The sequence below is a fragment of the Zootoca vivipara genome, chromosome 11, assembly GCF_963506605.1.
Source record: "Zootoca vivipara chromosome 11, rZooViv1.1, whole genome shotgun sequence".
In the NCBI taxonomy this organism is placed as follows: Eukaryota; Metazoa; Chordata; class Lepidosauria; order Squamata; family Lacertidae; genus Zootoca; species Zootoca vivipara.
The window spans coordinates 33,293,842-33,318,502 of record NC_083286.1 but is presented as its reverse complement, the minus strand read 5'-3'; the positions used below and the strand labels follow the sequence as shown (position 1 = coordinate 33,318,502).

General features: G+C 41.4%; 1 protein-coding gene across 3 annotated transcripts; it reads right to left on the bottom strand.

Annotated features, from left to right (window-relative positions):
• Positions 1–4,259: 4,259 nt before the first annotated feature.
• Positions 4,260–24,647, bottom strand: DHFR (dihydrofolate reductase). 3 transcript variants are annotated; one of them, XM_035099787.2, is made up of 6 exons: positions 24,402–24,602; positions 23,496–23,545; positions 21,061–21,166; positions 20,005–20,131; positions 6,281–6,396; positions 4,260–6,051 (listed from the first exon to the last, which is right to left on the bottom strand). In XM_035099787.2, exons 1-6 carry the CDS (start codon positions 24,485–24,487, stop codon positions 5,973–5,975), a joined length of 564 nt encoding a protein of 187 aa, XP_034955678.2. In that variant the 5' UTR covers positions 24,488–24,602; the 3' UTR covers positions 4,260–5,972. The 3 variants fall into 3 exon arrangements, with proteins under 3 accessions (XP_034955678.2, XP_034955680.2, XP_060136201.1); XM_035099789.2 differs by lacking the exon at positions 23,496–23,545; XM_060280218.1 differs by lacking the exons at positions 21,061–21,166; positions 23,496–23,545 and having other exon boundaries at positions 24,402–24,647.
• Between the last annotated feature and the right edge of the window lie 14 nt (positions 24,648–24,661).

Below are 24,661 nucleotides of genomic sequence, written 5' to 3'. Positions count from 1 at the left end.
GCCACGTTACAAAACACCCCACTCTGTGTGATTGCTTGTCCTTTTAGTTTTTTAAGTTAAAGATAAAACTACACATGTGTCAATACTTTTAAGATTACCATCTGTTTTGAGAGGCTTGTATTTTAAACCCACCTAAGAGCATATGCTCAAGTTTTAATGCCAAAAATGTTTTTACAGCAGTATTCAATCAGAGAAGCCATGGTCTGGAACAGTAAACAAGGAACAATTATTTCTTTTATCCGCAGGAATATGAAATACTGAATTTAGGAACGAGATAGCAAATGTGTTGTTGTCTCTACTTATGGTATGTAGCCAGAGAGTTTAAAGGAAATTTGATCTACAATACTTTATGTTCTCAGTTATTTATGTTCTCAGTGAGAAGTTCAGATAAACTTTTTATACTACAATTTTAAACTCACATTAGGCTTGGACCAAAGACATTTCCACCAGTACACTAGCAGAACAGGCACTGTATCCAGTGCATGATCAGTCAAGGAGAGGAGGAGAAAAACAAAGCACAGAGCCAGAAACTACAGTGTAAAACAGTGTAAAAATAGTAGACATGCCCCCAGCATCCTTGAAAACTGCCAGTGCACACCAGTCACAAGACTGCTGGACCACAGATAGGATGTTCATACATGTATGCGGTCAAATGAACTTGTAGCAATGGAGACATCCCCTAGCACCTACTACTGCATCACCATGGACACAACATGCAAGGCAATGCCACAGAACCCCATTCCATCCCAGCCAGCATAATCCAATTATGTTAAGTCCCCAAATGCACTAACAGGCAGGAGTTCAAATTCCCTTACGTTCCTTACAGCCCGTTTTGGAGCACAGCACACAAAGGGGAGGAAGGAGAGCCTACACCACACAGCACAGTTTGAAAAGGAAATACATGCATGCAAAGGCTGCCAGCTCACTGGGGCTCCTATGCCTTGGACTTTGTAAATAGCAGGGTAGCATGTGTAGTGAACATTGTGGCACCAAATCCATGTTAGGAACACCTTTGCCTGTTACATAGCTGTCTCTCTCTTGGAGCTTGCTAGGGTACAGGGAACTGATTGGAAAAAGGTTAACAACTCCACGGGGGGGACCGGGGACCAGGAGCATGGATGAGTGATGAATCCTGTATTTGTGGGAGAGCAGCTTGGGGAAAGCAAAGGGACACATCCAGCAAGAATAAAGTTAGCTAGAGCACATAGTTGTTACCATCTCTGTGTTATCATATCATCTACACATATATAATAAAGTTGCACCCAAATGACACGTTGATATTTAACCAAGGGTCATGGTGTGGCATGGCAAATGTATGGTTTTCCAACAGAAGGAATTGGGAACAAGAGAAACTTTAGAGAATTAAAATATGTGGTTTATTACAGAAATAGGTTGATTAACTACAGAGGAAACGTTCGGTTTGAACCACTAATAATAAAGCCAAATAATAAACACTTAGTACATACCTGGGTTGAAGAAACGCTGCAGATGGCTTTCTACAGAAAGGAATTGTGCCCTCCTTCAGTATGCTTTTCTAATTGATCTTGATATGCCTGTAAGACTAGTGGCAACCAGCTTGGAGCGAATCACACCCCCTGTGATTACCCCCCCCCTTTTCACTGAATATGCACTTAGCTGCTTAGTGACCTCTTTCTGGATCTGAGATGGGATCGATCCCTCAAAAGCGCATGCCACAAATATTTGTCGGTTTACAATGTTACGTTTTCTCGAACCATAAATCTATCACTCCTTCATCTAGGCTACACTTATCCATTATGTCGAGTTGGTATGTCATGCTACTTAGTGGTGGTGGTGCAATGTGTGATACCTAATAATAATAATAATAATAATAATAATAATAATAATAATTTATTATTTATACCCTGCCCATCTAGCTGGGTTTCCCCAACCACTCTGGCCAGCTTCCAGCAAAATATTAAAATACAATGAATTTCTTGCATGTTTTCAGAAGCTGTAGGATTTCAGATAAATATACATTTACTGTTTATGTCTTCCACTTGCGGCCTGGAAGTCCCCCATCCCCAATGGAGCTGTAGCCATTCCTGTTGGGTGTAGATGTAGCGGTTTTAACTATAGCAGCAAACTCTCTTGTTTTGCTGATTATGTTGGTATTGTTAAAACACTGCACCTAACCTATGGAGAGTCACTTCACCCAAATGGAACACTTTTTAAAGAGCAACAGTTCTACACAGAGCAAAAAAACAGTAAAAACAACAACCCTGTTAAGTAAAATGTACAAGTTAGTGGAGAATAGTCAAAAATTAATACTCCTAATACATCAGAACACAAATGAAGTTTTCCAAAACACTTAAAAATATATTCACTTGTTCTATATACAGTACCTCAATTTGAGGAAATGGGAAATTATTCATCTTCAGAATGTTGCCCTTTTTTTTCTCACAAGTAGCCCCACGGGCATCAGTTAGATACTTCAAAAGTAGCTTTGAGTCAGCTTCTTGTTGTAGAACAGGAAAAATAAAACCATTTCCCCAGTTCTCTGTGCAGCTAAGTGCAGTGAATAGCATGCCACAATGAGTGACAATATAATCACCAGTCACTAAGTATAATACAGATATAATTTAATCCCCCTCATTCATGATTCCCTGGGAACAAAGTGTTCTAAACAACTTAAAAATTAAATATTGTTTAATTGTAGAAATAGCAAGAAAGCTGAAACCAGCTGGTCTGCATTACAGTTCCAAAAGTAGACTGGTGATTCAACTAAAATATGCCAGCCTTCAGCAAAATTTTGGGGAGTTTAATTAGCACATTGCTTTTCCCTATGCACAGTGGTGGCCGTTTAATAGGTAACTGTAGCCTCCCCCCCCCCCCGATGTTGCCACTGTCATACCTTCATGCACACATATAACAGGCTCTCTCTTGTGTCTGTATATGAAATCAAATAACTGATCACCCCTACCTCGAATATCCCTAACAAGAATAGCAGTTCAATGGCTGGGAAAGGTTGGAACAGCAGCAGTAGTGAGTGTAAAGGTAAAGGGACCCCTGACCATTAGGTCCAGTTGTGACCAACTCTGGGGTTGCGCACTCATCTCGCATTATTGGCCGAGGGAGCCGGCGTACAGCTTCCAGGTCATGTGGCCAGCATGACAAAGCCGCTTCTGGCAAACCAGAGCAGCACATGGAAACGCCGTTTACCTTCCCGCTGTAGCGGTTCCTATTTATCTACTTGCATTTTGACATGCTTTCGAACTGCTAGGTTGGCAGGAGCTGGGACCAAGCAATGGGAACTCACCCCGTCACAGGGATTCGAACCGCCGACCTTCTGATAAGCAAGTCCTAGGCTCAGTGGTTTAACCCACAGCGCCACCTGCGTCCCAGGTAGTGAGTGTAGTAAAGAGCTAATTTAGGTCCCTATAAAATATATTCCTGTTCCTAAAAGCCCACGTAAAGTGCATTGCATTCTTGAACAATGTACAGGAGCTGAAACAATTCATTGTGCCATAATGCCATTGTGCCATTCTTTTCGTGTCATGTAGTTGGGAGTCTTAGAGGAAATGGTAATAGCGATGCGGGTGCCACTGTGGGTTAAACCACTGAGCCTAGGGCTTGCCGATCAGAAGGTTGGTGGTTTGAATCCCCGTGATGGGGTGAGCTCCCATTGTTCGGTCCCTGCTCCTTCCAACCTAGCAATTCAAAAGCACAAAGTGCAAGTAGATAAATAGGTACTGCTCCGGTGGGAAGATAAATGGTGTTTCCATGTGCTGCTCTGGTTTGCCAGAAGTGGCTGTCATGCTGGCTGTACGCCGGTTCCCTCAGCCAGTAAAGCGAGATGAGCGCCACAACCCGAGTCATCCACGACTGGACCTAACGGTCAGGGGTCCCTTTACCTTTATACATTCCTTACATTGCTATGGCATGTACTTTAGAAAGCTACTAGTTTTGTAATAGCTTCAGGCCTATAGGCATTATTATTCAATGTGATGTATACAGAACAATGAGAGGCCAGGCTCATCCATGATATGATCAAACCAGCTGTTTAGCTCACCAGGAACAGAGGCAGATTTGGGGGCTGCCACAACTATGATTTAGAATGGAGCACCATAGGCAGAGGGGCACTGGATTTTACTGTTGCACAGGGTGTCACTGAAATTTGAGACCCCAAGATCCACCACTGCAAGGAAAAGTGACAGTGGAGCAGAAGTGGAGTCAATGGCTTCTAGAACGTCTTAGTTGGGAGAGATGAACACCAAAGGAAAAACTTTTACTCTCAGGCAAAATGCATTTACTTTATTTATTTCTATATCACCCTTTGTCACAAATAATCTCAGTGCAGTCACACATTTGACATTCTGAATACTACAAAACAGTAATGCACAGTGACATATTAAGATCAGTACTAAAATACAATTTAGGCATTTATACCCCAGGACTTAAATTACATTGATGAACATAAGTTCATAAGTCATTTTTGAACTCCAGAAAAATAAAAAGGGTTGAACTCTATTTAGTATAATAATTTATTTTTAAAGCCATAGATGATTTGTAATTTAAAAAAATCAGGAACACCTGTGACAGATGGCACAGGTAACTCAGAGTTTGATGGAATACAGGCAAAATTCTCAGTATGCAAAGCAAGAGCTTCACCCTGATTGGCTGTGGGTACAGCTAGCCAGAAGCGGGTGGAGACAACACTTTGAAAGGGAAAAGGAAAAGAGGTTTTTTTGGAGGGGTACCTGGCATTTGGGAGACCATCCAAGCCACCATTACTTCAGATTTTTTGGATCCCCAGTATTGGCAGCAAAATCTGCCTCAATTGGGGTGGAAAGGTGTAGGGTCTGCCTCACCACCTTTGGACTCTGAAGTAAATTGGGATGTTGGTTGAGTGTAACAAAACACATTTTGTACAACTGGGGATTACACACACACACACACACTTTTACATGTTGATATAAGCTCAGCAGCAAACTGAACAAAGGCTTGCTCTAAAATTACAAAAAGAGCACTAAATGGAAGATGGTACCAGGGTGGAGGAGTAAAAACGTTATAGAAAATAATTTGACAACAGTGTTCTGTTTGAGCAGCTGAGGGGGGAAAAGACCATGTATCAGATAGTATTATCCAGGGAATGTTTAATACAATTTCACCAATTGTCATTTTTTCCCTATTCTGTAGGATTCTGTGGAGAGATTGACCGACACAAGTTGATGGTAAATTACTCACTTTTAAAATTCTTAATGGAGATTATAGTAACTTCTTAGCACTGGTAATTATTCCAGGCAGTGATTCATAAGCAAAGTGACTGCTGCCTAGCAACATATTTTTTTTCTTGGTTTTCATAAAAAAACTATCAACAGCAGAAAAAAAAACTCCACTTCAATTTTAAGCATGAAATTGATGAGACCTAAAGTTTGAGCCGTTGCCAGAAAATGGAAATTTTATGTGAGTTAATGGCTGGAAACTAAAACTTATGCATTGATCAGTGGCTGGTTGGGGGCTGATGGGAGTTGTAGTCCAAGAGAGTATTCATACAAAAAATGAAATTCAAAACACACCTTTTTATTTATGAAACAAAAACAAACCCATGATTTATTCCGTAAGCCATAAACATGGAATGCATTTTTCAGTGAACTTATGGAAGTCTCACATACATAAGAGACAACTTTTTCATTGTAGCTTCTACACTGTATTGTGCTTGTTGTGAGGAAGCCTCTCCACCAAATAACTTGCATTAGCCTGAAGAGAGTGAGCCAGAGATGAATACTACATGAAAGAGACGTGGTTCATTTATCAGTGGAGCTTACTCCCATGTAATTTTGGTCTCTGGGAGGGCAAAGGAGAGCCTGGTGTTCCCTGTCTGATTCTCAGCATCTGCAGTTGTCGGGGGGAAGCAACGTGGAGAGCACATGAGGGAGGAGAGCATTTATTCTGCAAAATGGATTAAATTAAGAAGCTTGTTTTGAGCAAAGAGTTGTCACATCATGTGAAGTCTAGATGCTCTTTTCATACACTTCAAATTTGTACTGAATGCCATTCTCTTCTTGAATATCAGCAGGTACACCTGGGAAACTATGTAGAGAGAAAACATTGCTTGTAGTTTGATAAAAAACAATAATTACATATTTGACTAAGCTGAAAGGAACATGAAGAGATTTTTTTTGTCCTTCACATATTGTTGGTTCTAATATTTTTTTTCAGGTTTTGCATTAGCATAAATTAACTTGGGAAGTATTTTGTTATGCCACTAATAGTAAAGCTTCAGATGAATATGAGAGATTACTGTTCATAGAATACTTACCTAGGTAGAAGCCTGTATTTTTCTAAATCAATTTCTGGAAAGAATGTATCACTTTCAAAGTAATGCAGGATTCTTGTTACAAACAATCGTTGATGAACTGGCTTGTCCATTGCTGCCTTAAAAACCCAGATAAAATGAATGAATATGTGTTTTCTTAATTAGCAAATACTGGGCAGTACATAATTTTTTACAGGCAATTTTAATGATATATCATCAATCAATTTACAGACAGTAATAGGGCTCCCATATTCTGAAGAGCAAAAACCCAGGACACCCCACCCCCATCTCTGTGCAAGGCTTGCTGGCCGCTGGGAATGATTCAGGGCTTAGCACGGGTCTGGGAAGGCCGTGCAAGGCTGCCTGATGCGGTGCTTCCTGTTCCAGGGCACAGAGCCTTCTGAGTATGCTCATGCCCCACAAAATAACAATAATAAAAATTTAAAGCCCCCAAACCCAGACAATCCATGAAAAATGCAAAAATCTGCACAGACGGGTGCGCTGGCCTGCCCCAAAAGGACATGTCCAGGAAATCCCGGACATATGGCAACCCTAGACAGTAAGACATTTACTGAACTGTAAACATCTTTAGAAATATTGGAGTTTTGGGAAACCAAAAGGAGCAGACAGATTCTCAAAGGACATCACATGATCACGAGTTACTATTGTTTAATTTGTATCCCAATTCTCCACAAAAAACTGCACCCAAAGTGGTTTGCAGCACAGCAAAACAGAAACTACACACTGTGCCACACAGCAGTGACACTGACATATTAAACAATTTATTAAACAACAAATATTTCAAGAATATTTCATTTCAATAGTGTGTCAAAGAATAAACAATAAAGCCAAAAGCTCAAGACAGTTGCAGAGTGCAAAGATGTAAAGAGTAAATTACATTAGCAAAGCCCTAAATATGGCAGCAATAATATAGTACATAAATATCAAAGTGTAGCTATACAAAAATTCAATTCTGCTAAACATGGGAGCAGCAGAATATTTCCTCAGATCCTCTACCCATTCATATACTGTAATTCATACCAAGAGTTTCCCAACACTTAACATGCAGTGCCCTGTAGCCTGCCTCTTACAAGGGTGGTCCCGTCCCCCGTCCCCCAGCTCTCACACAGGGCATTCTTCTCAATGGTCTCCTCCTCTCATTGATGACTGTGGTAATTATGGTCGTGTTTCTGTGTCTTCTGCTGGATTTTTTTTTTAAAAGAACTGAAGCTACTTGTGGTTTTCCTTTATATCATCTTAACATAGAAATCAGGTCTGAAAACAAAACTTGGGGCATTACCCACTTGAAAGGACACTACAAGAATCCCCGTGAATACCGTGTTTCTCCTTTTTTAAGACGTAGGCATAATATAAGACATAGCAGGATTTCTAAGCAATTGTGCGATATAAGCCATAACCCGAAAATAAGACATAGTGATAGACCCTTCCCCCCTCCCGCCAGCAAACTCCCCCCCCTAAAAATCTCTCCCCATTTTGCTGTCGCTCCAAAGACACGTATTTCTTTTAAAAGCTTGTAAAAATGCACCGAAGAGCCATAGCTGCTGGTTGCTGCAGACTCGTGATTTCCCCTCCCGTTCGATTTTTTTTTTTTTTTTTAGCTAGGCTGTGTGAGTGAAGAGGAGAAAAGTGGCATTTGCGGTGGGGAGGAGATGAAACAGGAGGAAGAAAAGAGGGGCGATTGAAGACGCTGCCTTCCCCTTTAGGGAGAGACTCTGTGTGTGCGTCTCTCTCTCTCTCTCTCTCCCCTGCGTGTCTCTCTCTCTCTCTCTCTCTCTCTCACACACACACACACACACACACACACACACACACACACACACACACACACAGAGCCCACCTCTCGCTTCCCCCCACCTTCTCCCCTTTTAAAAACCTTTTAAAAAGTGAGGATTCTTTTTCTTTCTATTGCTTGTCTGTAGAGCTGCCCCTTTAAGGATTTTTACTGGTACCGGGATCGCTGCCGGTGGCTTCTCGCTGTTTAGGAGCTGCTAAAAGTTAACATTTTGTGGGTAAGAGAAGCAGTTAGGACCAGCAGATTATCTCACCCCGCTTTCCTGCTGGCTCAATTGCTACAATTGCTACCATTTACCATTTTAATTGCTGCTCAACTGCCTTGTTTTCTACAGTATCTCTTATCAGCCGGTAGCCTCTTTGCTATCAGTGCTACAAAGTGCTACATTGTTGGAACTTTCGCTCTTAAGTCTTGGGCTGGCTGGTAGAGATCCTTATTTGCTATACGTACTGCATCACACAGATAGATTCCATTATACTGTACTGGTTTAAATTTAAGAAGCTCCAGTGTAGCAGATTGCTATTAAGTGAGTCCCCACCTGGGAGGAGAGAGAGAGAGAGAGAGCAGCCCTTCGGAGGAGCTCCCTCCCTCCCTCCCTCACGAACATCCCAGGGCCGGGGAGAGAGGGCTGGGCCAGGGACGCACACACTTCCCTTCCCTCAGACTCCCTCTCACGGAGTTTGGTGGTGGCTGTTGCCCGTCCTTTTCTTTCAGTCAAGAATCCTGCCCCGCAGGGAGCCAGGGAGCAAGAGGGGCACTGCTCCTGACGTAATAAAAACAAGACATTCCCTGAAAATAAGCCACCCAGTGTTTTTTTGAGGGAAAAAAGTTATAAGACGGTGTCTTAAAATGTGAGAAACACGGTACAATAACTGCAGGGCAGAAAGATTATCACAACCATCCCGTTGTTTATTTCCAGACCATAGATATAAAGCAGATATGAAGTAGCAGACAATTTTCACAACTTGCAAACAAATCCAAAACCATTCCTCATAAACACATCTATAGAAACATATGTCACACAAAGATAATTTGACCCAAGAAGATAAAAAGATTTATGTGGGGATTAAAAATTGTGCAAGCTTTTTCAGTAAAATAAAAAATACAATATATTGGCTGCATTTGGACATCATGCTAAACTATAGTTTAGCAAGACATGAATAAACATAGCCTTTTCCTGGTTTCATGCACTCCACCTACTTTCCCCCTGAACACTCAGGAAGAGAAGTTTGATATATTTTCCTTCTGTTTTGATTATCATACCTTGTTGTGCCTTCTAAACCTTACAGACTGTAGTTAATCTTAATTATGGTTAATTTTAAACAAGCCATGTTTTAAAAATGGTTTCTGAAGTTGGCTTGTTAAACTTAACCATAATTAAGATTAACCACAATTATTGAGAAGACAATAAACAGTGGTTAACCTAAAGTTGATGTGAAAGCTTCTAAATTCCTCCTCTCAGGCATCTGAGAGGAGAAGGGAAGACTGAGAGTGTGGGAGGAGGTTAGGTTATGCCAAACCATAGTTTAGAGTGACATCTGAACACAGCCATCCACAACTGTATTAATTTAGCCTGGAATGTGGCAGCCATTTGATTATTATTATTAAAGGACACATAAGGAGAAGCAATCAGTTTTGAAATATTGTGCATTCTGATAAGTGTGGCCTCTTTCTTTAATTTACAGATGCAGGAAACCGCCCCCAGGCCTGCTTATGAAAAGTGCACAACCAGCTACAGCTGTATTGTTACCAACAAAAAGATTTCAAATTCTCTTTCCACTTTTCTCCCACAGAACACTTAATCTTCTAAAGATGATTCACTTAACATTGAGTTGGTAACTGTTGCTTTGACAAACGTCTGTTCATGCAGATCTAATCCAACAATTTAAGTCAGCAGGTGCTGAGGCCACAAATTTATAAAGAAACTGGTTCAGTTTGAATACTTTCAGGTAAAAAGGAGAACACATCAGCGAGATAGAATTCTTTTGGCATTTAGTGACCAAGAAAAGCCAAATTTTTATTTCATTTCTTTATAAGGGGTGCACAGGAATAAAATTATACTATCCGTTGATTGTAATCCTCTCTGTCCCCATTGCCTGGTACCAACTTTTGCAATGTACCCACCACTAAGACCAAATCCATACAAAGGAATGATCAAAACCAGAAACAGATTATAAAGTACTTGGGGCTACATCATTGATGCGGAATCTCTGGGCTAGGGGCCTCCAGGCTTCTCCAGCTGGCCTTCAAAACTCTCACCAGGACACACCCTTCACTGGCCCTGTTTCACAGCCCATGTGTTTTTGCCAGGCTACAATGTGCCCTTGAATTCTGATAATGCTTTTTGGTTGTCTGGGTGGAAGGTACAAAGGTTATGAGTGAGTTTTTCAAATTTACAAAGGTAAATTTCATATTAGTTTACTTTGCTCACTTTTATGTCTTTCCCCCACCCACCTTGGGCATATGTACTTCTATTTCCGTGTAAATTCTGCAACAAAAAGTCCACCATTTTGGGTAAGGAGAATTTTTTTGCCAATTAAGCAGTGAAGTTGCTGCCACATGTGGAAAGTAACTTCCAAACTGCATTGTATCCTGCTAGAAAAAAAAGTTTCATATGGAATCTAATACCTCTTGTATTAGAATCATCTGTGTACATACTGCAGAGTTTTCAGAGAGGATTCATTCTGCTGATTATATAAAACAAATTTCAAGGAAAAGGAAATACTAAGAAACCACTAAGGATTAGCTCTTGAATTAATCCTTCCATTCTTGCAGTGCCAAATCTTCCCTTGCTAAGCACTTGCAGCTTATCAAAATGAGGGGGGGGGGGAAGAGAAAACCCCACAGTGAATCCCACATACTTCCATCTACTGACACAGGACAGTGGGCAATGTTCAGCTACTAATCTCACACAGTTCTTGTACACAAAAGGAAGGGAAAAGATTCCACTGCAACATTATAAATGTTGTCGGATTTTTAAAGTCACATTGTCAGTTGACATCAACTCTAATATAGTTAAGACATTGCTAAATTTCTTTCAACTAAGTCCCTCCCCCACACCTCTTATTCAGAGCAGAAGTTCAAATCCCCCCACTTCAATCTTAGCAAGCACTTCTAAAAAGGCACTTAAAATACAGAACTGGGATTTAAGTGACTTATGACTCCATCAATGAGTCATGCTCCAACCTTTATTCAACCCACCCCCCATTTTATAATTTTCCAAGGAGATGTCAAATCAGCATGTTTCTTTTATATGAATAAGAGTTGATTGCTAATTTTGGATAAATAATTTCGCATTTGTTTTCTATATTAGAACTGTGCACTGCTTCTAGAAAGTGTCAGATCATGTACTACAGTCCTGATGTGGCTGCACTGCCACCATTTGTGATGTTTCCATGATACTAGAGAACCATTCTGCCCTCAGTGTTGATACAGTCCTTGCAATAGCTTTGTACCAACGAGACTATGAGAGCTTACATAGCCCTTTGCTGAATCTTCTCCACAAGCTATGATAGCTTGGTTTTGAATCTTCTTATAGGTTTTTTACCTTTGGATTTAAGCAAAACTGGACTTTTTATTTTGGGTAATTTACCCCTTACTGCCTGGGAGCTTTCAGGTTTCCTTAAGGTTCATAAATCCTCCCCTTATTTTGAATTGTTGAGACGTGACCTTGAGTCTTTACGAATGCAATACATTTCTTTTTCCTTCTGAGGAAACTGATAGATCATTTACAGTGAAACAAGATTTTTAGCCGGCAACTCGTTAATGTTTCTTTGAGTTATTTAAAGGTTTCTTTGAGTTATTTATGTTTCTTTGAGTATTTAATTATGGTTATACATTAGTTAGTTTAACTTCACTATATTTTTCACTTTAATTCTAGATATCTCGTTTTTGGGATCTTTCATGGTGTAGACTCGTTCTGTTAATACAGTGTTAATACAGCAGCCTCCATCATCAACACTACTGAACTGGCAACTGCCTGCAAGCATAGTGTAGATTAGCAAACTCAATTAAGCAGAGCAGTACTGTATAAAGGTAACAATGGGGTTGCAGTGCTCATCTTGCTTTTCAGGCCAAGGGAGCCAGCTTTTGTCCAGAGACAGCTTTCTGGGTCATGTGGCCAGCATGACTAAACTGCTTCTGGCACAACAGGACACTGTGATGGAAGCCAGAGCACACGGAAATGCCATTTACTGTCCCGCTGCAGCAGTACCTATTTATCTACTTGCAGTGGCATGCTTTTGAACTGCTAGGTTGGCAGGAGCTGAGACAGAGTAACGGGAGCTCATCCCGTCATGCGGATTCAAACCGCCAACCTTCCAATCAGCAAGCCCAAGGGGCTCTGTGGTTTAGACCACAGCGCCACTCACTCCCATAAGTACTGTATAAGTATTAGTATATATTATAACATTATTATATTATACTAGCTGGCCCGGGCACACATTGCTGTGCCTGACTCAGGGTCCTTGTTTCCCAGGAAAGGGGAGGATGTGTCCTCCCCCCCTGGACTATGTGGTTCCCCCCCCGTGATTACTCCCATCCTGTAGAGACCCATGATGAGGTATCCCGTCCTCCCCTTCCCCCACCCCTGGGTCATCCCTGTGACTCCCCCCACCCTGGGTCAGCCCATGACCTACTCGGGCCCCTCCTCCCCCCACCCAGGGCTCCACTCGGGCTAGTCTGTAAAGTAGAGCCGAGGCCTAGTCTGTAGGCTGTAAAGTGGAGCCAAGGCCTAGTCTGTCGGCCTTGGCTCGGGCTAATATGTATCTTCATTCCTTGGCCCTGGCCTGACTCTGTGGTTTTTTGCGGCTGAGGGTTTGGGCTAGTTGCGTTGATTGTTGTGGCAGCGTTTGCGGGGGAATGTGTTTTTGGGTTGCGGCCTGTGGCTGTGGCTCTGGGTTTGGCCGTTTGCCTTTGTCTGGTAATGGCCGTCTTGGTGGTTTCAGTTGCTCGGGTGATGATGTCATTTTGTGGCCCCACCTTCGTAACCTCAGCTTGTGTCTTCTATTACCCAGCTTCCCCGGCTGTGTGATCTGAGAGTTCCAAATGACCTTGTCTTGGGGGCTTTACGTTGTGGGGGTGCCATATCTGTCTTTGCAATGGGTATGGTGTTACTCAGGCATTCACATTTGACGTCTTGTCCAAATTTGAATGTAATCGGTCAAGCGGTTTTGGCGAAAGGTCAACACACACACGCAGGCCCCCTTTACATATATACATATACATATACATATACATATATATTACACATTATTGCATTAGTACTGTATAAGGGTTGTTCCTAGGGAGTCAAGCGAAATGCAAGAAAGCAAAGTGGCTGTCCAACGAGGCCTTACAAACAGAGGGTGAGAGAAGGCAAGCAAAATGTGAGGGGGATAGTGAAAGATACAGGAAATTGAATGCAGACTCAGGGTGGTACTCAACTACATTTTACTCAGAGCAGACCTATTGAAATAAGTGGACCTAACTTCTTGTTGTTGTTTAGTTGTTTCCGACTCTTTGTGACCCCATGGACCAGAGCATGCCAGGCACTCCTGTCTTCCACTGCCTCCCGCAGTTTGGTCAGACTCATGTCGGTGGCTTCGAGAACACTGTCCAACTATCTCGTCCTTTGTCGTCCCCTTCTCCTTGTGCCCTCAATCTTTCCCAACATCAGGGTCTTTTCCAGGGAGTCTTCTCTTCTCATTAGGTGGCCAAAGTATTGGAGCCTAAGCTTCTGGATCTGGGACCTAACTTAGTTATGTTAATTAATTTCAAAGGTCTTCATCACACAAACCCTCTCAAGTAAACCTGAGTAAATAGGAATGTTGCAGTCTCAGAATAACTGGCAAACAAGAAGTGAAAGGTGTGCTTCCTCCTGGTTTCTTCCCACTTGCTTGCCCAGGTCCAAGGGTTTATCTACTTCCCCAATGTAGATTCACTTACTGTCCTAGCACAATGTGTGCACGTGCATGCACCAGCATCACAACATCTTAAACAAACTTTTTAATGAATCCTTTTAGAAAAAAAAGAGCTTATTAAACTATTGTGATAACCAACAAGAGTGAGGTATGGGCTGTTAGGGTTAAGGACATACCAGACTTCTTCCCTGTATTGTTTTCACACACACAAAAAAAGTATTCGTAACTTTTTAGCCTACAGAAAGAAGGAAAAACATCCAAGTATTGGTCTACCAAATTACACAGTAATAATATATAAAGCTACTTCCCCCAGAGTTCCGGATAAGTACTTGGCATTTATTTTATTAAAATTAAACTTTTATTATTAAAATGATTTCATAAATGAAATCATGCAAAACATATTGGACTACCTATATTTAGATCTTTGCTGTTTTGTACAACATACTATGTCGTACTCTCACTCCCCCGACATTCTGGCTCTGGGCATCCATTCAATGTGAAGCTTACAGAGTAGCATTTTTAGCAAATCAGTGAGTATGCTGACTGCTTTTGTTGGGAAGTACTCTATTAAAGAGACAGTTTATCTTTTAAACAGATATTTGCTACAGTAATAAAGCGCAAATAAATGATTCTTAATTAATGCAAGGAAAGAAATTGGAAAAAGCTGAAAGCCATGCTAAATACAACAGAATAAAATATGTTCTTTTAAACACTCTGACATTAAATATGGAGCAAAGTATTTTATGAGAGTGCACTGCAAAGGGCTTTCATTTTCCATTGTTCAGTGACTGATAAGCTTAACATTGCCTCCTGTCCTTTTGCCAAATGAGTAATTCTTTACACAATGCTTTAATCAAAAAGCATTCAGGTGACACTGTCCATTCGTGTATAAAACAGCCTCGACTAACAATTTGTTTGCCACTGAAAACTGTTTATGAATCATGGCTCAGAAAATATATTTAAATCTACCAAACAACGGGCACATTTAACTCAGTGCCATTTGCACGTCTGTATAAAATCTGTAGTGGCTATATAAAATTTATCAGTGAGGTGGATTACAGTTGTTGCCAGAACAAACAGAGCACCCTGTTTTCACAGTAGCCAACCAGATACCTGTGGGAAGCCTGCAAGCACATGAGGGCTACAGCACACTCCCAACTCAGCTACAACAGGTAGCACACAGGCACCATATTTCAATCATGGTCTGTAACTCTGATTTTGAAAGTTTGCACTACTAGTATTGACTCTACCATGTTCTTAGTCCATACACCAGATAGCCTGCTGAATATGAAACTTCATGCTGCACTATACCAGTTTCTCTCTAAGGGGCAAACTGTGTGATCCTCAATGTCTCATGAAGAATTACATCAATATGTTTAGACAGACAAACAGCACATTTCCCAGTTTTATTAGGATCACGGTACCCAAGGAGGGGAGGTTTATTTCCCTGCACAGTCCTGACAAAAATAGCAACACCAAAGCATTGCTATTAGCTTCAGAAAAAGGCTCCCATCAACAGTAATGAGAACAACCTTCCCCCCACTCAGATTAATATTGAGTGTGTATTTCAGAAGGACTGCAGCAAAACAGAAAGGGTTAAACCTCTTCTGAATGTTGCAGTGCAATGAAAATCAAACTCCCATGCCTGCTGCTGCTGCTGTTTTCTAATGCACTTTGAGGGTCCTTCTAATGACATACTTAGCATCACATGAATAGTTTGGCCCTATGTGGTCTGTTTGAAGGAACAGTACAAGCAGCAGGAAAGAGGAAAGACTAGGACAAATCATATTCAGCATTGAGGATCCAGTATTTGTTTCCCCCCCCCCTCCTGTAGGTATGTACGGTAATAGTTGCACTTACGAAAATCTTTAGCTAGTGCTCCTCTTTGATACTGCCATCTTGTTGAGTAAAATAGAAGGATGAAGACATGCAGAATGACTAGTACTTTGTATTATCCGCATTATCACTCCTCCTGTAATGTAGCTGTAATGCCAAATTTTGTTCCAAAGAGTTCATTATGCCCCGGGCAACACTCTTGGAACCCATACAGAAAGCTTTATGACAATACAGTGGTGCCTCGCTTAACGAATGCCCTGCTTAACAAAATTTCCGCTTAACGAAAGGATTTTTCGAGCAGAGGTTACCTCGCTAGACGAATGCGTTTTATGAAAAATTCGTCTAGCGAATCGCGGTTTCCCATAGGAATGCATTGAAATTCAATTAATGCGTTCCTATGGGCAAAAAAAAAATCGAAAAAAATTCAATGCGTTCCTATGGGATTCGCTAGACGAATTATTCGCTATAAGAAAAGACCCGTGGAATGAATTAATTTCGTCTAGCGAGGCACCACTGTATTCAACACATGAGAAAGGAAGGTGTTTGGAAGAGGATCCAAACGTTGTCAGAAAGCTATGTACAATGGGCAAGAGCCAATGTTAGTCATCCTCAGAGAAGACCCATCGAAATCAGCAGACTTAGTTTGATATCACCCTACGTGCCTTCTTCATTAAAGGTATTTCTGTACAATCACCATGTAGCAATGCTAAGTGTATTCAGTATAATTCACTACATGTGCGCTCACTCTGCTGGGACGCCCTGCTCCCATCCCCCTCCCATTAGCCCTTTATAACTTTCCTTTCCCACCCTAGGCAACTATGAACTTGCTCTTCACGTTCCCATGCCCCCGCTTGTACACAACCCCACCATCCTGTAACCTCCTGCATCTTCCTCCTCACCCACACGTTGCAACTACGAAGCACCCTTTTCACTTTCTGTCCAGTTATGTGTAGACCATCCCTCATTTACCCAGGGGTTACGTTTCGAGGCACCACACGTGAAAACACGTATATTTGAAACACCACTGAGAATGTCTGCAAACACTCAATTCTGCCCCACCCTGCCCCTCTTGGTGACATAAAGGAACATATTTATTATTAATCACAATTCTAACCCCATCATTCTTCCAAGGGGTTGCCGCTTCAGAGTGCTTCCACAGGTATGTGGAAATTTCAACTCCTCAATCCAAGTCCAACAGTATGATACTTTTAATGGTTTTTCATACATACCCTAGAAGTAAAATGATATTTTGAACTGACTAGGATAAAGTGGCAATTTTAATGTATATACTTTCATCCCAAACTTGTATGGCCAGAGTTCTTTGGATTGGGTGAGGCTACAAATTAAACCAAACTGACTCTTGAGAGTCCCATGGACTGCAAGAAGATCAAACCTATCCATTCTTAAGGAAATCAGCCCTGAGTGCTCCCTGGAAGGACGGATCGTGAAGCTGAGGCTCCAATACTTTGGCCACCTCATGAGAAGAGAAGAATCCTTGGAAAAGACCCTGATGTTGGGAAAGATGGAGGGCACTAGGAGAAGGGGACGACAGAGGACAAGATGGTTGGACAGTGTTCTCGAAGCTACGAACATGAGTTTGACCCAACTGCGGGAGGCAGTGCAAGACAGGAGTGCCTGGCGTGCTATGGTCCATGGGGTCACGAAGAGTCGGACACGACTAAACGACTAAACAACAACAACAACAACAAACCTTTCATTGGTAAAGTTCTATACCCCACTGCCCCCAACACTGGCTTTGCCTAATGATGTGGTGCAAAAGCTGTTACATTAAAACATGTAACACGGTAATGTCAAAAACAAAGCTTTCAAAAGCAAATTCATGCAACTAATGGATTACATAAAATAAAATGATTCATTTCAATTACCAGCAGATATTCAGTACCCATAGAAAATTTTCTACCCACACACCTGTTCTTATCATTCAGCATACTACATCCCTGATAAATGCACTCAATACTTTGAATTTTTATTGGTGTTCATGTTAATTTAGTCCATTTAATTAAAACCATAATATCAGCTCAAAAATAAAGCTTTCTCTAGAACCACTTTACTTTCTTCCTTGCAGGCTATCAGGAAGTGGCTTTATTACTAGAACTTGAAGTTATAGACAGAATTTACATAAAAATGTTACATTGACTAGTAGAGTAGCATACTCTCTTGAGCAAGACAGCCTGTGGCTATGAAGTTTGCACTATCTTAAATTATATTAACCCACCACATGAACAACAGGATGCAAGGAACAATAATAAAAAACAAACAATTAATGCCTGAGTGTTGCAACACTGAATAGCACTACTCTCATTTAAGTAACAGGAAGTGAAGCAGAAGGCATAACACTTAACTAGGTTAGATATGAAGAATATAAATTATTAACTGAAGTATACATTTTTGGAACACTACAAAAGCAGCTTTATGAAGCGTGCATTTTGACTGTTCAATTCAGTTCAATTGGCTTTTTCTTCTAAATGGAAGATAAACATTACACTCCAGTAGGAGGTAGGTTATTTTAAAATGTATTTCAGGTTCTCCTAATTCTTCAAGTCAGTTCACAACATCTGTTGAAAATGAATGTTATATAATAAACAAACTAAAATGCATAATAATAAAACACTAAATGTCCATATGAGAAGGTTACAGAGGCCAAAAGCACAAAAAAGCTTCACTATAGTAACCAGGATAACATATGTATATATTTTATATAAAAAATATCAGTAGAAACTGAGAAGGTAAAAAATGTGGTGAAAATGTGCACCCTTCTTTTTAACAATTCACAAAGGATTGCACTTGTTTAGGCTGCATTTATTTTAATGTGGCTTGCTGGAAAATCCCATCTAAGGACCATTAAAATAAATAAGTAAAAACTGTACTGTTTCTTGGTGGATTGCACCTAGCTGCTCCCTTCCCACTGGTTTGAGATGGGGAGGGAGTGACTGTGCACCCCAGGCGGGAGAATTCTGAGGCTGTGTGAGTTTTTATCTTGCACTGTTGTACAATGTGACTGGCTGGCATTTTGCACCAGCCACTATGAATGGGTACTATTGGTCGAACAGTATGTCTTTTTTTAGATTTATACTTGATTATTAATATATTGTAGTAAATTTCTGTTTTGTATATCACTTTGCAATTCTTTTGAATAGAATTAATAATTTTCTAAAATAAATGTTACTTTGTTACAGGAAAAGTACAGCTACATTTGGAGAAAAACCCACTATGCTTTAAATGAGCTGTCTACTTCAATGATTTGAAAATTGTCAGAATGTGAAAATGCCATGCTAAAAGTAGCTATTGTCCATCTTTGATTATCCTATATAATAATGTCCAAGTTGTCCCTGCGTCCAGTTGTCCCGTGTGTCCCTGGGGTACTGCGCATGGGCCCCAGGGACTGGACAGCAGAGACGACGTACACACACGCGCACACGCTCTCCCCCCCGACCCCTCTGCCAACTGCCGCTCCCGGCCGGACAAGCGCCTCAGTGTGCTTGCGCTAAAGAGCGAGGAGGAGGAGGAGGCTGCTTTAGCCCCCTTCCCCCCCCTACGACCAGCAGACCAAGGGGCTCAGTACCTTGGATGCCGGTCTGGTGGGACATGACGGCAAGCAGCCGCCAGGAACTGCCGCCTCTCGGGCCGGGGGCAAAGGCAGGAAGCGGCGCCGGGGAAAGAGAGCCGCAACTCAGCGCCTCGCTTGCCTTCGCCCCAGCGGAGGCTCCTTCGGGCCAGGCAGCGGCGCCAGGACTCGGGCCGGAGACACCGGGAAAGCGGCAGAGACATCTGCTTCCTGTCGGCGGCTGCGAGAGAGGAACGGAGGAGAAAGCAGCGCTTTCTCCTCCTCTGTTCCTGTCCCCCTGCCGCCGACAGCAAGGACGGGTCCCAGGGTTCGGAGAAGCGCTGCACAAGCGCTTCTCCTAACCCTGGGATGTCTGCTTCCTGTCGGCGGCTGCGGGAGAGGAACGGAGGAGGAGAAGGCAGCGCTTTCTCCTCCTCCGTTCCTGTCCCCCTGCCGCCGACAGCAAGGACAGGTCCCAGGGTTCGGAGAAGCGCTGCACAAGCGCCTCTCCGAACCCCAGGATGTTCTAGCGCCCGTTATTAAACGGGCTGAAAACCACTAGTTATATTATATTATGTTATTTTAGAATATTAATCTTGTGTTTGACCCTTACCTTATAAACTGAAGTGCCTCCAACTATCCAAATCATGTCTATTTTACTTGCCAACTCTGGTGATTCCAGAAGATCTAATGCCTGATCTAGACTTTTGGCCAGGTAATGGGCTCCTTCAGGAATTTTCCTAGAACAAACAAATGTCACTGCTTAATATCCAAGCACATTACCCACCCACCCCCTTTATAAAACCATCCCTTGATCATTAGATCTTGTGGTTGATATACAATTAGAATTACAGTGTAAAACCACTTCTGAGAGAAGGTAAAACTACATCCTCATAAGCCAACAGTTTGTACAGGACATTATTTTGTGAACTGCCCTGAGACCCCCAGGGCGGTATATAAATTCAATAAATAAATAAATAAATAAAGGAAATGAAAATAAATTATTACTTATGCTGTCCTTGAGCGATTTCTACAATTTTAGAAATCAGGCGACATGCTACAGTTCACATACATACATGCATATATCCATCCTTGAGTATTCCTATCACATTTTCGTAAGCATGCTTCATTGACCATGGTGTAGTGGTTAGTGTTGGAATAGGACTAGGGAGATCCAGGTTCAAGTCCCCACTTAGTTATCAATGTCACTGGGTGACCCTGGAACAGTCATTATCCTCAAGTCTAACTGACTTCATAGGGTTGCTGTCAGGGCAAAAATCAGGGAGAACCATTTCTAACCACTTTGAGCTCTGCGGAGGAAATGTGGAATCTAAAATAGAAGCTATATTTGAGACAAATTGGCAATTTGGAGCCAAAATACCAGTAACCATGCAGGAATTAAAGTTACAGAACAGAAAATGTGTCCTGACGTGGCCCCCAGGTTTTAAAGAGCACATGGAAAAGTCAACACTTTCTACTGGATAGGCATTTTTAGCACTGGGCAGGAGATTAGTTTTAAAAGGTACTATTGCTAACACAGAAACTTTTAAAATGTCACTATAAAACACTATAAAAAATGGCTCACTATAAAACTAATCCCACTGAGCCAGTTAAGTTCAGTAACTGATTTTATATCATCTTCCAATTTTACAAAAAAATGGGTACTTACACCAGTTCCTTGCTAAGTACTATATTAATTCTGCCTTTTAAAGGGCGATTCTTCTCAGGAATGGAAAACCAAGTCCTTTTACCCATTATTACTACATTTTGTTTTCCTGTAAAATATAAAGAACATGCTTGATGTTATTATCTAGTGACATCTAGTGGTGGTGGTATGTCCATGCAACATCTATTTAAGCAGTAGTGCCACAATAAAGGTAAAGGTAAAGCGACTCCTGACCATTAGGTCCAGTCGTGACCGACTCTAGGGTTGCGGCGCTCATCTCACATTATTGGCCGAGGGAGCCAGCGTACAGCTTCCAGGTCATTCTGGCGAACCAGAGCAGCACACGGAAATGTAGTTTACCTTCCCGCTGTAGCAGTACCTATTTATCTACTTGCACTTTGACATGCTTTCGAACTCCTAGGTTGGCAAGAGCTGGGACCAAGCAACGGGAGCTCACCCCGTCACGGGGATTCGAACTGCTGACCTTCTGATCGGCAAGCCCTAGGCTGTGATTTAACCCACAGCGCCACCTGCGTCCCATATTTGACTTAATACCATTTGAATTCATAGAATTACAGAATTGTAGAGTTGGAAGGGTCATCTAGTCCAACCCCCTGCAATGCAGGAATATGCAGCTGGCCTGTATGGGGATCAAACCTGCGACCTTGGTATTATCAGCACCATGCTCAAACCAACTGAGTTAACTGAGACAATTTATACCATTTATTTTTACTATTAATATGCCTTGAATTTAAGTCAATGGACCTAGGTTATACCGGTAAGCAGAGTTATGGAAGAAAAAAGACAACATATTTAATTCCAGATTTTAACAGGCAAATAATTCAAGAGTTATTCTCAGTTTTGTCCTTGCAGAACCCAGCAAGAGGATTGGGACAAAATTAGAGTTAGTTGGCTCTGCCTGTCATTGGCTCTGGATCCACGTACTGCTGGTCTTTCTACCTTTCACCCTACCAGTCCTAATGCACACCAGTCATCACAGATTTGCAATACTAGAACAACAACGCTGAAATATCTTGCAGGGTTGTTTTATGGCTCTACCAAGAGCTGTGTGTGGAGAATGAACACTCTAACTTGCTAAATAAATGTACTATTAGTAAATCGCCTGTTTAGGATGCAGACTTAGTCTACAATCTTCCATGGAAGGTTTGTGCCACCAACCTCAACTGAACCAGGACTGCAGTCATATAGCACTGCTAGTGATGTTAAATTCTTGAGAATAATCTTTTGGAGAATATTCTCAAGAATATTCTCGATTAATGAGGTGTGTACATTTAAAGCAGCTGTGTAGATGACACAGAATTTACAGTTTGTGGAGAATATTCTCCGGAGAATTTTCTAGCAGAGAATATTCTCACATCACTAAGCACTGCCATAGACTAGAATCATAGAATCATAGAGTTGGAACAGAACACAAGGGCCATCCAGTCCAACCCCCTGCCAAGCAGGAAACACCATCAAAGCATTCCTGACAGATGGCTGTCAAGCCTCCGCTTAAAGACCTGCAAAAAAGGAGACTCCACCACACGCCTTGGCAGCAAATTCCACTGTCAAACAGCTCTTACTGTCAGGAAGTTCTTCCTAATGTTTAGGTGGAATCTTCTTTCTTGTAGTTTGAATCCATTGCTCCCTGTCCGCTTCTCTGGAGCAGCAGAAAACAACCTTTCACCCTCTTCTATATGACATCATTTTATATATTTGAGCATGGCTATCATATCACCCCTTAACCTTCTCTTCTCCAGGCTAAACATACCCAGCTCCTTAAGCTGTTCCTCATAAGGCATTGTTTCCAGGCCTTTGACCATTTTGGTTGCCCTCCTCTGGACTAAGACACAAGACACCTCTCTTTCTCAGCAACTTGCAGACTTATGGCATGATAACTAGCATTTAGGATCACAAACTTCATTTGTTTAAAATTCTGAAATATGCTTAGATTTGAAGGTCCTTTCACCTGAAAAAATTAATCTGAACCAGAGACACACATTTCCCAAAGTATATAAATGAGAGCTCATGGTTGAAACAAACAAAACAAGATTATTTAGAAAGACAAGGTTCTAATGTAAACATTTGGCTGTGTCTAGAATGACCTCGTGAATGGAAAAGGGGAAACATATATCTATCTATCAAGATGAAAATAATAATAATAATGAAATACAGATAAAATATGAAATGTGAAAGTGAAGTGCGAGAGTGATGGAAGTCTATTACTACGTATTATTATTTTGTAAAATGGTGTTTATTGTCTTGAAATACAGTATTATACTTTTCTTCGCATTTTCTTTCTTTTCTTCTCCCCTCTTTTTCTTTATATTATTCTTTATGTATGGCTTGGTATTGATGTATTTACTTTGCAATAAAAATTCTTAAAGAAAAAGAAAAAAGGGAAAAAACAAGACCCATGGAAAGTTAACTAACATTACCTTCTTGCGTAGGTGTCACTGTCATTTTCTGAAAATACTTAAACTCATTCCTGTTCAAAAACAAATGAACAATGTTGTAATCATGTCATCCTTGCGATGGCTATCTTTATTCCTGACCTCAAGACTTCAGCAGTTCTTTTGTTAAACCCTAACTTTGTAGCTAACACAACTGTGGATTGGCTTGATTTCACACACCCCTATTTAGGTTATTTGTTTATTTATTTGTGCATGCTGTTGAGCCACCATTACTGTCTCAAAGGCATTGGGATAAAGATTCCCTGATAAATGGTGAGAATGAATGTGATGGGAGTGGTAAGGAAAGAGATTTCCATAGTAAGCCTAAAATTGCTCATTAAAGCAAAACTTGTACCAATCCAGACTTACAGGTATTATTCCTTTATGTGATGCCAATACTTGTTTTTATCACCATCTATTTTCAATGAAGTTGGGCTGTAGACTCAGAAGGTTGCCATTTATGTTTTATGCTATATTTTTGATGGGTTGCTGGCCTGGTTCGGAGCTAGTTCTATGCTGCTGCTTTAGCTTTTAATATTATATATTGTTAGGAGTTTGGTATGCTTTATATTTTTTACACTGATTTTTATAGCAGTTCCACCGGCAGCCTTGGAAACGGTTTTCTGTCCTGAAGGGTGCTATAAAAATATCCGGGGGTGGGGGTAGGGAGGAGAGGCTGAATAAGTATGTAAAAGGTAAAGGTATGTATAATTAAACGATTACAATCACTGCCCCTATGACTAGAATACCGTTTCAGAAAAGACACCAACTCCCAGCCTGCTTTGCTCGTCCTCAGCACAATCACCCGTCGTGCAAAGGCAGCAGTGCATGCTGGGATTTGTATTCCGTTTAAAAGCGCGGGATAAAAGATAAGCGAACAAGCATTTTTACCTGAGCGGGGGCCAAGGAAGATTCCCGTTCTTCCCGATGCCCATGTTCAGGGATACAGCAGCAATGGAATTTAATGAGAGAACCATAATGCCTCCCGTGCCTGTGCTGAATCTGCGTTCGATACCGAAGCGCCCTCTGTTAGACTTTGGAATTAAACAGCCCACGTGTCCAGCGAAGGGGCAGGGTGGAGCTCTGCTCCCCTTACGCATGCGTAATGCGGACACACCTCCTCCCACGAGGCTCCGCGACTTAAATAAAAC